Source organism: Hemibagrus wyckioides, linkage group LG25 (assembly GCF_019097595.1).
Source record: "Hemibagrus wyckioides isolate EC202008001 linkage group LG25, SWU_Hwy_1.0, whole genome shotgun sequence".
NCBI lineage: Eukaryota > Metazoa > Chordata > Actinopteri > Siluriformes > Bagridae > Hemibagrus > Hemibagrus wyckioides.
Genome location: NC_080734.1, coordinates 1,970,892 through 1,985,891, shown reverse-complemented (window position 1 = coordinate 1,985,891; position 15,000 = coordinate 1,970,892). Strand labels below are relative to the sequence as shown.

At 37.8% G+C, this 15,000-nt stretch overlaps 2 protein-coding genes across 3 annotated transcripts in view; both read left to right on the top strand.

Annotated features, from left to right (window-relative positions):
- Positions 1–3,034: 3,034 nt before the first annotated feature.
- On the top strand, positions 3,035–5,310 carry LOC131345773 (uncharacterized). 2 transcript variants are annotated; one of them, XM_058378829.1, is made up of 6 exons: positions 3,035–3,173; positions 3,261–3,605; positions 3,757–3,873; positions 4,004–4,102; positions 4,207–4,244; positions 4,407–5,310. In XM_058378829.1, the coding sequence occupies exons 1-6, from the start codon at positions 3,122–3,124 to the stop codon at positions 4,527–4,529; spliced, it is 774 nt and encodes a 257-aa protein (XP_058234812.1). In that variant the 5' UTR covers positions 3,035–3,121; the 3' UTR covers positions 4,530–5,310. The 2 variants fall into 2 exon arrangements, with proteins under 2 accessions (XP_058234812.1, XP_058234813.1); XM_058378830.1 differs by having other exon boundaries at positions 4,207–4,245; positions 4,411–5,310.
- A 9,644-nt stretch (positions 5,311–14,954) lies between these two features.
- The window catches only part of LOC131345772 (protein FAM177A1-like), a 5,948-nt gene continuing 5,902 nt past the window's right edge, over positions 14,955–15,000 (top strand). Inside the window, exon 1 of the mRNA XM_058378828.1 lies at positions 14,955–15,000. This exon is cut by the window's right edge and continues 128 nt beyond it. The gene's annotated coding sequence lies outside the window, so the exon portion shown is untranslated.

The window sequence follows — 15,000 nt, the reverse complement described above, 5'->3', positions numbered from 1 at the left end:
TATGTATACATCATAGTCAAATTATAACTTTAGCATTTCAATGTGAAGTGATTACAGATTAAATAATATTAGCATTCTTAGCATTGTCCTGATTAGCATAGGAAAGCTCTTTGAGTCCTCACTCAGCCACAGGTGTCACTTCATCAGAGCTACACATCATCACAGGATGAAGGTGGACAGTTTTTCCTGTAGGGGAGAAGAGTTGCAAGTTCACACAGGTCAAGGAGAAACATACAACATGTAAAACATTCCCTAATATAAGAATAGGATCAAAGGAGATTGTAATCGAGATCATCTGAGAGTTAGGTAGGCCTGATCATGTCCCTGTCTGTTCAGGAGAAAACTGGATCAAGCACTTTTATTCTCAGTGATGGAATGGGTCACGGTTCAGTCATTTATAAGATTGAGCTGCATTACAGGAATCAAACTTTATGTCGTCTATAGAGTGAACGGCAGGACGAGTAAAGTGTTGTTTTTTCTGGATTTGGGGCTGGTCAGTAAGAGCTTGTTATGACACTTCCTGTTCTGGCTCCACAGGGTATTTCTTAATCTAGTGGTCAATGAAACTTAATAAAGTAAAACAGGAAGTAAACAATACAGCATGGGTCAGGAAGTTATTGAAGAATTATTAAGTAAATGATACAATCATTAGCAATCCTACCTTTTACCCCATTGATAAGACACTCCCTTTAAGTAAAACCATTGAGATGGCAAGTATCAATATTCAAAGTGTATTTTTAATGTTAAACATTAATAGGAAATAGACATTTAATAGCATGTTTTTGCCACCTGTCAGCATTCCTCCATGATGACCTGCTGTTTGAGTGCTGGAACAAAATGAGCCTCCAGCAATATTGCATATGCATAAGTGACATATGGAATTGCAGAAGTGATCCAGTGCTTGAAATTGGCCTGAAAAGCTGCCCGTCTTCATCAACCTGTGTGAGGTGGTAAAAGTTTCACAGTGAAACTAGTGGACAGGTAGACATCACATGAAATACATAATGCACATATAGAGTTGTTTATTAGACAGATAGATTAGGAGTGAGCACCACCCCCTGTAGGTTTAGTTTATGGCCAGTCAGAGGAGACAGGTATGTCTGTCTGCTATCCCTGCATTTGGGTCTGATTCTGCTCTGTGGAGGGATTATAAGCCCAGGCCCCAAACAAGGCTAGAAACACACATGAGAGTGGACTGAAACATTCAAAGCTCTTAACACATTTATAGAAGTGTTCCTGACTGCAGCAGCTCTCACACCATGCAGTAGTTTCAGTTTAACAGAAATAGCATTGTGGTTTCTGAGGCTAAATGTTTTAGCCAGCAGATCACACTGTCTTATTTTGGGTCATGGTAACAGTCTAAAATGTCTTTATGTTAGAATCTCATACTAGAACACAAAAGCTGGACTTCATTCATAAAAATGTCTCTAATAAATATTATGTAGTATATTAAGAGCAGTGTTTGTTCAGATTTTGCTAGTTACTGTGCTGTAACTGTGTAAGGCCTGTTATTAAGTCCTTTAGGGTGAATAACAGAGAAAGAGTGGATATTAAAGTATAAACTCACACCTTTGTGGAGATTGAAAGATTAACCTGGATAAAACATTCAGAATTATTTATTTAATTCATTATTTAGTCTATGAGTCCAGCAGTTTCACACCTTTGATGTGGTAAAAACCTTAATGGCCTCATGCTGCTGTTTGAGATGTTTGTGCTCTAGTGTCCATCACACCAGAGAGTGTGTGTGTCAGTGTTAGTGGAAACAGCTCTGTGGTTTAAAGTGAGAGATACAAACAAAAGACAGAAAGAGATGTTAGACTTTTATAAAGCCAGAGATTAGAACATTAGAACAGAAGTTAAAACTCAGAGACACATTTCATTATTGAGAAACTTCAGTAATGAGAACAGAACTTTAAAATCCAGAATTAATTCAGTTCATCACCTCGACACAGTGAATGTTAGTGTTTTAATCTAAGTTTATTTGTGTAATCAGGGTGTTGTAGTGACCAGTACATTCACACCAGAATGAGAGTTCTTTATTAAATAATGTTAACTTAAACTTAGGCCTGAAATGCTACTGATCTTGCAGAACCCAACAAAACCACACATACACACACACACACACACACAGGTCAATGAAATCCAACTTCTGCAAGATTTTCTTATTTTTGAGATCCTCTATGACTGTTTTCTGTAATCTATCATTTAGTTAACTAAATAATGTAAAGCCCCCGTGACTGCTTCTGTTCTAAATGGCTAATAAAGTCAGTGGTTTAGAAAAGGTCAGAGGTCAGAATAAGTGCTTTTAATAAAACATAACAGTGAAACTGAACTTGAACATTGAACAGAAATGAACATTAAGTCAACAATTATAACAGCAAATATCAGCCTGAGGAAAGAGGATTAATAAGTGAGAACAAGGAAAAAACACATTCCTGATGAAAGATTTCAGTGTCCGAATAAACTGACCGGAACATGACACACAAACATGTCGGGGTGCAAAAGGATTTGATATAGTGTAGGTTCCTCTGTGTAGAACCTATGGGCTCAGCTGACCAGAACATGTTTCATCCTATTATTAGTGTTCATAATAAACTACTCAAAGTAAACAAAATGCCAATAACAAGTATCAGAAATGTCTTTATTAAATGCTTGTCTGTCACTGGGATGGTGCCCTTGAGAGACTGGGTTTTGTATTTTTAGCTACAAAACATAAAAGTAAATAAATAATTAAGGTCATTGAAGGTACAAAACTGGAGTTAAAGCTTAAACTGGAAGCTCGAAAAGTAAATTAGCATTCTATAGTTTGACTGTTAGCAAATAATTTAAATTCCTTAAAATAAATTTTTCCCTACAAGTACTTCATTAATCTTCTTCTATCAGAGCGGTTCCAGCACACAGGACTGATAGAGCTCCAGTATATCATATCTGTAAAGTCATGTGACTCATCACAGCATCAGAATAGACAAGAATTCACTGTGAGCTTCATCTCATTACAGCTAATGGACCAATCAGATCAGTCCACAGCTTCAAAACATCCAATCAGGTGTGAGTCTGGACCTGGTTTTCTACTGAACACACAAGTTCATTCCCTCACTATCACTTCGTCTGAACAGGAACGATGACCACACTCTTTGTCGCTCTTTGTGTTCTTTTTTCTCTCTTCACAGCTGGTGAGTAACATTCTGAAAACTTTTACTTCAATTAATTCAATATGAAATATTACTGTATTATCATTAAATATTAAACACTTTTTACAGTAAATTCTTCTGACATCAAGGAGCTTCATGTGAGAACAGTAAAGAGTGGAGAAGATGTAACTATGGAGTGTAACATTAGCAGTGTCACAGGGAAAGATAAAGTAGTTTGGTTCAGACAGAGTTCAGGAAAATTGCCTCAGTATTTTGCAAAACCATACCAGAACAATTTAGGCTACAAATTTGTTGATGGATTTAATGACAGTCGCTTCAGTATTAGTGTAAATGACCATAAATTTGATCTCAATATTAAAAATATAAGAGAAGATGATGGAGGAGAATATTTCTGTGGAGAATCAGAAGGAAGTGTAACGAAGTTCACATCTGGAACACATCTGCAATTTGAAGGTAAACAGTTTTACTCTGATAACCTGCTAATTCCAGATCAACACTTTAACCAGAATTATGTGTACATATGCATTAAATGTTGAATATTTCACATTAAGAATATTTAGTATCATTTCTGTTTATTTGCTGCTTTTCTAATTTATCTGTAAAGATAAAGAGACGACACAACATTCAACATCTGGAAGTACAACTAATTGTAAAGATAAAGAGACACAGCATCCTACATCTGGAACTACACCCAGTGTTTCAAACTGCACCAAAAAAACAGGTAGGAATTTGTCTTCCTTTCACTGTCTATAACAGAATGTTCCATAGTGAAAACCTCTCCCTGTTAATAAATCATAAAATATTTATAAAAGTTGTAAATTTATACATCGTGTGCATTTTCATCATTTCAGGTGAAGACCATTGGATTATTCCTTTAGCCGTCTCCAATATAATCTCTGTTATTGTAATCACAGTTCTGGTTGGAGTTTTATATAAAAATCACAGAAAAGGTTTGTTTACTTTTATTATTGTTGTTATTTATAGAGTTATTGTATAAAGTCTAAATGTGAATCTTTTCTACATTTAATCTTTACTTGTGTGTATTATTGTTCAGATTCTTCATCAAGCAACCATCAAATTCCCACCAATCAGGTAATCCAGTCTTCTATTAACTGTGATTCTATTCTGTTAAATAAATCCACATCTGAATGCACAGAGAATTTTAATAGACAATTATTCACCAAAATATCAGCGTAATCATTATTTTAGTCTTTAATCCTCTCTGGTTAATAAACAGCTCTTGTTCTTTATCAGGCTGCTGATGATGATGATGTCTTGAACTATGCAGCTGTGAGTTTTGCTAAGAAACCTTCATCCTCCAGAACATCCAGAGAAAAGAGCCATGAAGACGTTTATGCACAAGTTAAAATAAAATAAAGAATTTAAATCATCAGACACTGGAGATTTACTGCTGTAAGGCACATTTTATTAGGTCATGCCTGATAAGGGGAAAGGGGGAGAGGAAGATTATTGTTTTTCCCAAAAATTCAATATTGTTACATTTCCTGAATATAATTATTATAATTATTTTTATATCATTATCCTGTGTTTACATTATATGTATATACAGCATATAAAAAATTCATAAATAATTGAAATGTTGAAGTCTCAGGTTGCTTCTGTTATTGTTTCTAAAGCAACAGCTTCACAGAGATGTCTTACACTGGTCACTCCACATAACCAAAGCCTACAAAGAAAGGTGTTATTTAGAGACGTTGCTAGGTTACAGAGCGCTGGTTGTTCTTGTGGTCCATCAGTGTTTTAATTCTGTTCCACATGAGCTGTTGTTGTACTTTTACAACAAAATATTTCTTGCATTCTTAATGTTTTTCTTGGCTTCCTCTAACTATAGGTCTGTTTATCAGCCACCTAAAAGTCATATTTCCTTCCTTAATCAGATTCTGTACACTGTTTAGACGCGACTTCTGCTAGGAAAATGACAACAGTTCCAGTGCAGATGGTTGTGTATCCCAGGATTCCCTGTGAAACAGATCCCAGTCAGTGTATCAGACAGTCTTACAGCATTAAGGTGGCATCCACGAGTCATACAAATAAACTGTAACTCCACTGGAGATCATATTTAGGAGAATATGTGAGAGTTTGTGTAAACTCCCAGTCTGGACCACTCTGTGGCAGCGTGATCAGATAACTATTAATATTATCAGCATTAGGAATAAAGAAATTCAGCCCGGTGGATGGATTTTGTATTAAGTGTAATTTGTTTGTTGCTCATGAATATAAAAGTTATTGGAATTGATCAGAAGTTTTGTACTTCACACACACAATCAAAAACAAGTAAAAAGCTGCAAAGGAGTGACTTCTAAAGGTCTGACATTATTTATAGTCCTGATGAAGGAAACATAAAACCATCTGTCAAAGTGAGGATATTAAAGGATCAATCTACTAACCTCATCTATTTCATTTCCCCATAAGTTCATTACTTCCATTTTTTCACTATGAGTCTTATTACAAATATATTATACAGGGGTAAATAACAGCAGGAGACCCACAAATGGACAGAGTGTATGAGTGGAGGAAATGACTGGTGCATTATTTCCTGACTGTGTGTTTTATTGACTGAGATGCAGGAAGACACAGTGTGAAAAACACAGACATCTTTAAATATGTGTGAAATACGAGGATCATTAACAGCTCTCAGATTAAACTCAGTACAGTAGCAGAGTCGTTTATAATTACACACAATTCTCCTCAATTGGATAATATAATAATAGCTATTTTGTGAGCGGTGTGTTCAGAAAGAAGAAGAAGAAGAAGAAGAAGAAAAAGAAGAAGAAGAAGAAAAAGAAGAAGAAGAAGAAGAGGAAGAAAAAGAAGAAGAAGAAGAAGAAGAAGAAGAAGAAGAAGAAGAAGAAGAAGAAGAAGAAGAGCACTTCATGAACCCAAATGATGCAAGTATTCACCCAGAAAAAAAACAAGTGTAAACATTAGACACTTCATGCACTCAACTCTCACAGCTTTACTTATAGAGAGGAGAAGGGGCGGGGCTACCAGGTGCTGACACTGGTCAAGATGTCTGACAACACTGCAACTGACAAGACGTCTTCCAGACACACACAATGATTTATTTTTGAACATCCTGTATGGAGTAGGGATTCAGAGTGACGTGTTATTCATTAGGAAGGATATTTACAGATTATTTCTATTTCAGTTAGAAGCTTTATTGTAATAATCCATGGTTAGTCCATGACCTCATTCCCATCACTGACTAGCAGGGTTTTATAGCACTGATGAAATCTGGGAGAAAATAAAGAGTGTGACTTGTTTTCCCTTTAAACACTGTAAGGTTAAATGAATCATGTAATGTAGGTGTAGGTGATGGTGATGTGTGTTTGGAGAAGGTGGAGAAACTCCTGATTGTTCAGTAATCCAGCAGGGGGCAGTATGCACATGCAGGTTTGTCTTTAAATAACATGAGTATACAGTACACCAATCAGCTATAACACTCTGACCAGTGCCAGGTTGTCAGGAACAGCTGGACAGTTCCCTGCCAGGCCCAGAGAGGGCGCTGGCAGGTGAACCTTGGAAGCCTGCTTCTTTGTGTGTCTCTTGTTACGCCCTTCCTATTGTTCCTATCCTGATTGTGTCACCTGTATCCCATTAGCCCTAATGTCTACCCCTATAAATAGGGATCCTTGTGTTTGTGTCCTTGTCCATGATTGTTATCTGTACTGTGGTTTCTGTTGGGCTTTTGTTTGTTAAGTTCCATGTCCAAGCTAAGGTCTAGGTTTTGTTTTCGTTTTATTTTGTTTAGTTAACCACGCCATGTCTAGTGTTACGTTTGTTTCCCTATGTCGCGTCTTAAATGTAATAAAAGCAGTGCTTCGTTGAATCCTGCGCATGGGTCTCATTACACCATGTGCTGGTGTGCGCACACACACCACGGGCGTCTGGGGTCCAGCCCCGCATAGGGCGGGGGTCCCAGACGTTACAAAGGTGAAGTGAATCAGTCTGAGTATCTCCTCATCATGGCACCTGTTAGTGGGTGGGATATATTAGGCAGCAGGTGAACCTTTTGTCCTCAAAGTTGATGTTAGAAGCAGGAAAAATGGACAAGTGTAAGGATTTGAGCGAGTTTGACCAAAAGGACCAAACTGTGATGGCTAGACCACTGGATCAGAGCATCTCCAAAACTTCAGCTCTTGTGGGGTGTTCTTTTACATGATGTGTTTTGCCGGGTGCGTGTGCGTCTCTTACCTGGGGAACACATGGCACCAGGATGCACTATGGGAAGAAGGCGAGCCGGTGGAGGCAGTGTCCTGCATTAGTCAAGGTTCTGCTGGGAAACCTTGGGTCCTGCCATCCATGTGGATGTTACTTTGACACGTACCACCTACCTAAGCATTGTTACATCATGTACACCCTTTCATGGAAACGGTAATGCACCGTGTCATAAAGCAAAAATGGTTCAGTAATGGTTTGATGACCACAACATCATCAGGTGTTGGCCTGGCCTCCAAATTCCCCAGTTCTCAATCGAATCCAGCATCTGTGGGATGTTCTGGACAAACAAGCCTGATCCATGGAGACCTCACCTCGCAACTGACAGGACTTAAAGGATCTGCTGCTAACATCTTGGTGTCAGATCCCACAGCACACCTTCAGGGATCTAGTGGAGTCCATGCCTTGACAGGTCAGGGCTGTTTTGGCAGCAAAAGGAGGGGGACCGACACAATATTAGACTGGTGGTCATAATGTTATGCCTGATCTGTGTTTCTATCCATCCAAAATCTGTTATTCATCCAGGGTGGAAATGACACAGAATGTAAAATATCTATTTTAGAACTTCATAAAAAATTCTAAAGTTTTATCAGGACACTTTATAATAAACTGAAATGTGAAGTCTAATTTCACCTCAGTTCTGTTTATTTTTCTTGCCTTTGTTCATTCACTGTTCTTCTCATTTCCTTCTTTCTTGTTCTTGTATTTCTTGTTATTGAATTTTAAAATATTCTCCTCCCTCCACCCCTCTGTCTATTTCCTTCCCTTTTCTGTGAATCTATTTTCTGTCTGTTTCATTTCTTTGTGGTTTCTTACTGTTCTGTGTTGGAGGTCAGGTGAGTGTGGTCCAGACTGCAGAGTGAAAGCTCCTGCTTATTTCTGAATAAATACACGAGCAGGTTTATATTGAGGGAAGAGGAAGATGTGTGTTTTGTGTACATTCAGATACACAGGGGAAAGAAAACAAAACAAAATGGTCTCAGAAACAGAAGAATCTTCCAGAACAGGGACAGATAAAATAATGAACTAGGGAGAGTGTGTGGTACTGATCACTAATATTAATGTATATATTACTTTTACTTTTGTTACATGTCTGTCTTTCCGTGACTTTTTCTCTGATTTTCATTCCCGTTTCTCGTAGTTCAATTCTTATTTTCAGTCTTAGTTTTCTTTGCTCTTTTACCTTGTACCTGACATAACATACCTGTCACATCTCTACAAAGGTTTGATGAAGAGCTGTGTTAAATGCTGATCTTAAGTATCCTGTATCTCTCTATTTGCATCACTCACCCTCCTCTATAATAGTTTTCTAATCAGCCAATCACATGTCAGCAGAACAACTTATAAACTCATACAGATTCAGGTCAAGAGTTTCAGTTAATGTTTACAACAAAGACCAGAATTAAGAAATAGTCTGATCTCTGTAACTTTAACTGTGTCATGGTTGTTGGTATCAGATGTACTGATTTGAGTTTTTTAGAAGCTGATAGATAGATAGATAGATAGATAGATAGATAGATAGATAGATAGATAGATAGATAGATAGATAGATAGATAGATAGATAGATAGATAGATAGATAGATAGATAGATAGATAAATGAAATAAGGAATATAACAAAAAAATACTAAATACTTGAATTTAAGGGTATTCGACTCAATTCAATTTTATTTGTATAGCACTTTTAACAATGAACATTTTCTCAACGCAGCTTTCCATGAGGAATGAGGAAGAAACCTTGAGAGGAACCAGACTCGTATGGGAACCCATCTTCATCTGGGTGACAGCGGAGAGTGTGATTATAAATCATTATATACACAGAAGAGTGTGATATGAACAATGTCCTTTCTGCAGTTATGTACAGTCTACAGTGTGATGTATAATGTTAGTGTGTGTATTAATTAGGAGCTCCTCAACACTCAGGACTGAACTGTACAAAACTCTCTCTCACACACACACACACACACACACTCACACACACACACACACACACACACACTCACACACACTCAGGACTGAACTGTACAAAACTCTCTGTCTCTCTCACACACACACACACACATACACCCACACTCTCTCTCTCTCTCTCTCTCTCTCCCACCTGTGTGGACACACACACACACACATACATACACACACACACACATACACACACACCCACACACTCTCTCTCTCTCTCTCTCTCTCTCTCTCTCACCTGTGTGGACACACACACACACACATACACACACACACACACACACACACACATATAACGTATATTGTTCAATACTTATTGCACTACCTCAACCCCTGTGTTTTTCATCTTCTGCTATATTTATATTTATATTTATGTTTATGTTTATTTCTATTTTGCTCTACCTCAACCGCTGCTATCATATTTTTGCACGATACATGTTGTCAGGCCCCAAAGTTCATCATCATCTCATTTTATTTCATTTCATTCACATTTCATTGCACATTCTTTTTCTTTTTTTCGGTGCTAAGTGTCCTGTGTTTTTGTGTTGTCTTTTTTGTATTTATTATTTTTTAGCACTGTCTTGTCGTTACACTTTACACTTTATGTGTCTTGGACGAACTTTCTGTCCTAGCTCTGTGTTGTTCTCGTGTTTGATCTTTATGTTGTATGTTTATGTAAAGTGTAACGACAAGACACTGACATTCTACCTCAGCTGATTGTTGCACATGCAATAATTGCACTACTCTGTACACACAATAACACTCTCACTGTACATCTTTCCTGTACATCTTTGTGTGCACACTGCACTGACACTTTACTCCCTGTTCAATTGGACATTTATACTTGCCTATAGACATCTACATATATATTTATATATTTATCTTACATATGCACACTGTACATACTGTATTCATTTGTGACACCATTTCAGAGTTAACCATTGTACTGTATTATATTAGTGCATTATATTTTTGTTTTATATTTGTTTTTTATATTTAGTTTTTATAAAGCAGTTTTATATTTGTATACATATATATTATATTACTATTTTTGTTAATATTTTTATTATATTATTTTTATTTTTTATTTGTCATATTTATATTTACTGCTATTGATACTACATATATATACATTTATATTATATATCTATATATGCATATATATATATATATATATATATATATATATATATATATATATATATATATATATAGACATACAGTATATTTGCATATGCATATCTGATCTGACACTTGACTTTCCACACTGTAAATTTTATATTTTTCTTTTTTTACTCTTTTTTATGTAAGACAGTCGTATAAAGCATTTCCCTACATGTCGTACTGTGTATGATTTCTTATGTGACCAATAAAATTTGAATTTATTTGAATTTGACTTTCTGTAGCACCAGGTCCTGAAGAAACGGTGTTTCATTTCACTCTGTACTGTGTCAGATACACTATATTGCCAAAAGTATTCGCTCACCCATTCAAATAATCAGAATCAGGTGTTCCAATCACTTCCATGGCCACAGGTGTATAAAATCAAGCACCTAGGCATGCAGACTGTTTTTACAAACATTTGTGAAAGAATGGGTCGCTCTCAGGAGCTCAGTGAATTCCAGCGTGGAACTGTGATAGGATGCCACCTGTGCAACAAATCCAGTCGTGAAATTTCCTCGCTCCTAAATATTCCACAGTCAACTGTCAGCTGTATTATAAGAACGTGGAAGTGTTTGGGAACGACAGCAACTCAGCCACGAAGTGGTAGGCCACGTAAACTGACGGAGCGGGGTCAGCGGATGCTGAGGCGCATAGTGCGAAGAGGTCGCCAACTTTCTGCAGAGTCAATCGCTACAGACCTCCAAACTTCATGTGGCCTTCAGATTAGCTCAAGAACAGTGCGCAGAGAGCTTCATGGAATGGGTTTCCATGGCCGAGCAGCTGCATCCAAGCCATACATCACCAAGTGCAATGCAAAGCGTCGGATGCAGTGGTGTAAAGCACGCCGCCACTGGACTCTAGAGCAGTGGAGACGCGTTCTCTGGAGGGACGAATCGCGCTTCTCCATCTGGCAATCTGATGGACGAGTCTGGGTTTGGCGGTTGCCAGGAGAACGGTACTTGTCTGACTGCATTGTGCCAAGTGTAAAGTTTGGTGGAGGGGGGATTATGGTGTGGGGTTGTTTTTCAGGAGCTGGGCTTGGCCCCTTAGTTCCAGTGAAAGGAACTCTGAATGCTTCAGCATACCAAGACATTTTGGACAATTCCATGCTCCCAACTTTGTGGGAACAGTTTGGAGCTGGCCCCTTCCTCTTCCAACATGACTGTGCACCAGTGACCAAAGCAAGGTCCATAAAGACATGGATGACAGAGTCTGGTGTGGAGGAACTTGACTGGCCTGCACAGAGTCCTGACCTCAACCCGATAGAACACCTTTGGGATGAATTAGAGCGGAGACTGAGAGCCAGACCTTCTCGTCCAACATCAGTGTGTGACCTCACAAATGCGCTTCTGGAAGAATGGTCAAAAATTCCCATAAACACACTCCTAAACCTTGTGGACAGCCTTCCCAGAAGAGTTGAAGCTGTTATAGCTGCAAAGGGTGGACCGACGTCATATTGAACCCTATGGATTAGGAATGGGATGTCACTTAAGTTCATATGAGAGTCAAGGCAGGTGAGCGAATACTTTTGGCAATATAGTGTATATGTGGTTGAAATAACGATAAAGCTTCTTGAATCTTGAATCTTGAAGTTTGTTGACGTCGTCCACATAGGGCTAGCAGCGTTGCTTTGATATTCCCAAATCCTCACAAAGCAGAATCCAGCTGAAGTTGGTCCATCTCTGGATCCTCGCAGGGTTGGCCTCTGTCTACTGGAGCTGCCACAACCTCCAGATGCCTCGGGATGGGTAGAAAAAGGAACAGGTGGACAGCAGTTAGCGTAGCTACCGTTCATAATACTAGCAGAACTAGATGATAATGTGCATTTAATCAGATATACTGGAGTACGAGTTTATGGGATGTATTATGTGTATGCCAGGCTAAAGTCTTTAGTCTACGTTTAAACTGGGAGACTGTGTCTGAGCCCCGAACACTGTCAGGAAGACTATTCCAAAGTTTAGGAGCTAAATACAAAAACACTCTACCCCCTTTTGTGGACTTTGACAATCTGGGAACTACTAGAAGTCCAGAGTTTTGTGATCTTAAAGAGTGTGGTGGATTGTAACGTGTCAGAAGACTGGTTAGATACGTGGGAGCTAAACCATTTAGAGCCTTGTATGTAAGTAGAGCTAATTTATAATCAATTCTAAGTTTAACAGGTAGCCAGTGCAGGGATGATAATATTGGGGTTATATGATCATATTATAATATGATCAATAAGTAATATCTCTGTCTTATCAGAATTTAATAATAGGAAATTATCGGTCATCCAATCTCTAATATCTTTAACACACTCAGTTAATCTAGACAAATGAGATATTTCATCTAGTTTTGATGAGATATATAACTGGGTATCATCGGCATAACAATGGAAACTAATCCCATGCCTTCTAATGATGTTACCCAATGGAAGCATGTATACTGAGAACAACAGAGGTCCTAAAACTGACCCTTGTGGGACCCCGTATTTCACTGGCACTACACTGGACAGTTCTCCATTTAAATCTACAAAGTGGTATGGATCAGACAGGTAGGATCTAAACCATTTTAATGCCTGTCCCTGCATACCTGTGTGATTTTGTAAGTGATCTATGAGGATGTTATGATCTATAGTGTGGAATGAAGCACTAAGATCAAGCAGGACTAAAATGGAGATGCAGCCTTGGTCCGAAGCTAAAAACAAGTCATTTGTGATTTTAACTAGTGCAGTTTCTGTACTATGATGGGGCCTGAAACCTGACTGAAATTCTTCAAGGATATTGTTTTCCTGTAGGAAGGAGCATAATTGAGCTGACACCTTTTCTAATATTTTATATATAAACGGAAGGTTTGAAATCGGTCTGTAATTTGATAATTTGTTAGAGTCTAATTTAGGTTTTTTAAGAAGAGGCTTAATGACTGCCAAACTGAGAGGTTTAGGTATGCGACCTAAATATAACGAGGAGTTAATAATATTGAGAAGAGGCTCTCCAGCTGCATGTATCGCTTCTTTCAGCAATCTAGATGGAATTGGATCTAACAAACACGTTGTTGATTTAGCCGTGGTGATAAGTTTAAATAGCTCTTCCTGCCCTATGCTGGTAAAGCATTGTATCTCTAGATGTGGAGCTTTAGGCTGGTCTGGATCACCGGAAGCTGGAAGGTTGAACATCCAATATTTTCTTCCTGATACTATCAATTTTTTCAGTGAAGAAATTCATAAAGTCCTCATTACTAAACTGTGCTGAAATACTCTCTCCAGAAATCTGATGCTTTGTTAGTTTAGCCACTGTACTGAATAAGAATCTGGGATTGTTCTGGTTTATTTCTATCAGATTGCTCAGATGCTCAGCCCTAGCAGCTTTTAGAGTCTGTCTATAGCTGGACAGACTGTCTTTATACGCAATTCTAATTAAAACTTCAAATTTAGTTGTTCTCCACTTTGGCTCGAGGTTACAGGTTGCTCTTAGCGGACTGGATGACGTCACACGCTACCTCCGCACACCTTCTGATCTCCTGCTTGGATTTTCACACACAACAGTCTCTAGAGTTTATACAGAATGGTGTGAAAAACAATAAAGATCCTGTGGAAACGCCTTGGTGATAAGGACAAGAGGAGATTTGAGTTTTGAGCTTCCAGAAAGGATTCAGTAACTCATATAATCACTCTTTACAGCCTTGTGGAGCAGAAAAGCATCTCATGGTGTTCAGGTGTACAGGTGTTGCATGCATACATACAGAGAGGTCCAAATCTCTGAGACCACACTGATGTTTTTATTTAATTTGAAATAAAAAGGTTTTGCTGCTATTGGAACAGAAGAGGTGATGGCTGTGAGAATTAGCTTTCATGTCTGGTCTCTGTAGCTCTTTAACATTTTCCAACATTCAGTCTAATGTTATTTTATTGATTACATTAACAACAAACAATTATTTTAACATAATAGTTTTCTTTCCATAAAAAAACCTGTTCAATATTCTAACACACTGTTTTTAACACAACTCTACACCACACTTTTCCTCTCATGGTTGCTGTTGCAATGTGGTGATTCGGCCACTAGGGGTCGCATTCAGACCACATTTCTGGTAAAATACACAACTTCCTGTTTGTTGATCCTGTACACGGAAACCCTTTACATCCCGAACAAAAACACTAGCATATAATTCATTTTAATGAAATTCCTCTTCTTTCTGTTTACTTTTTCCTTTCTTTGTCCCTTCTCCATTTTTCCCGTTCACATTTCATAGCTTATTATCTTTTTCATATATTTTGCTAGTTTGCTTATTTCATTATCATAGACATACGTTTAATATTATTCATAATAAGATTTATTCTGTTAATTTAATGAGTAGCTAAGCAAATTATATTTAAATGAAGATATATTTCCCAGCTCTGTGCACTTTATTTATATATCTAATATCACTAACACTCCAGAGAAACTGACTGTGTGGAGAAAGAGACTTTTATTGTAGAATTGGAGAACTCAACCCCAGGAAGTCTCTCGAACGCT

Coding starts and splice junctions, on each gene's coding strand:
- LOC131345773 (XM_058378829.1), top strand. CDS start 3,122: ATGACCACACTCTTTGTCGCTCTTTGTGTTCTTTTTTCTCTCTTCACA. Junction 3,174..3,260: donor TTTTTCTCTCTTCACAGCTG/GTGAGTAACATT, acceptor CACTTTTTACAG/TAAATTCTTCTGACATCAAG. Junction 4,103..4,206: donor ATATAAAAATCACAGAAAAG/GTTTGTTTACTT, acceptor ATTATTGTTCAG/ATTCTTCATCAAGCAACCAT.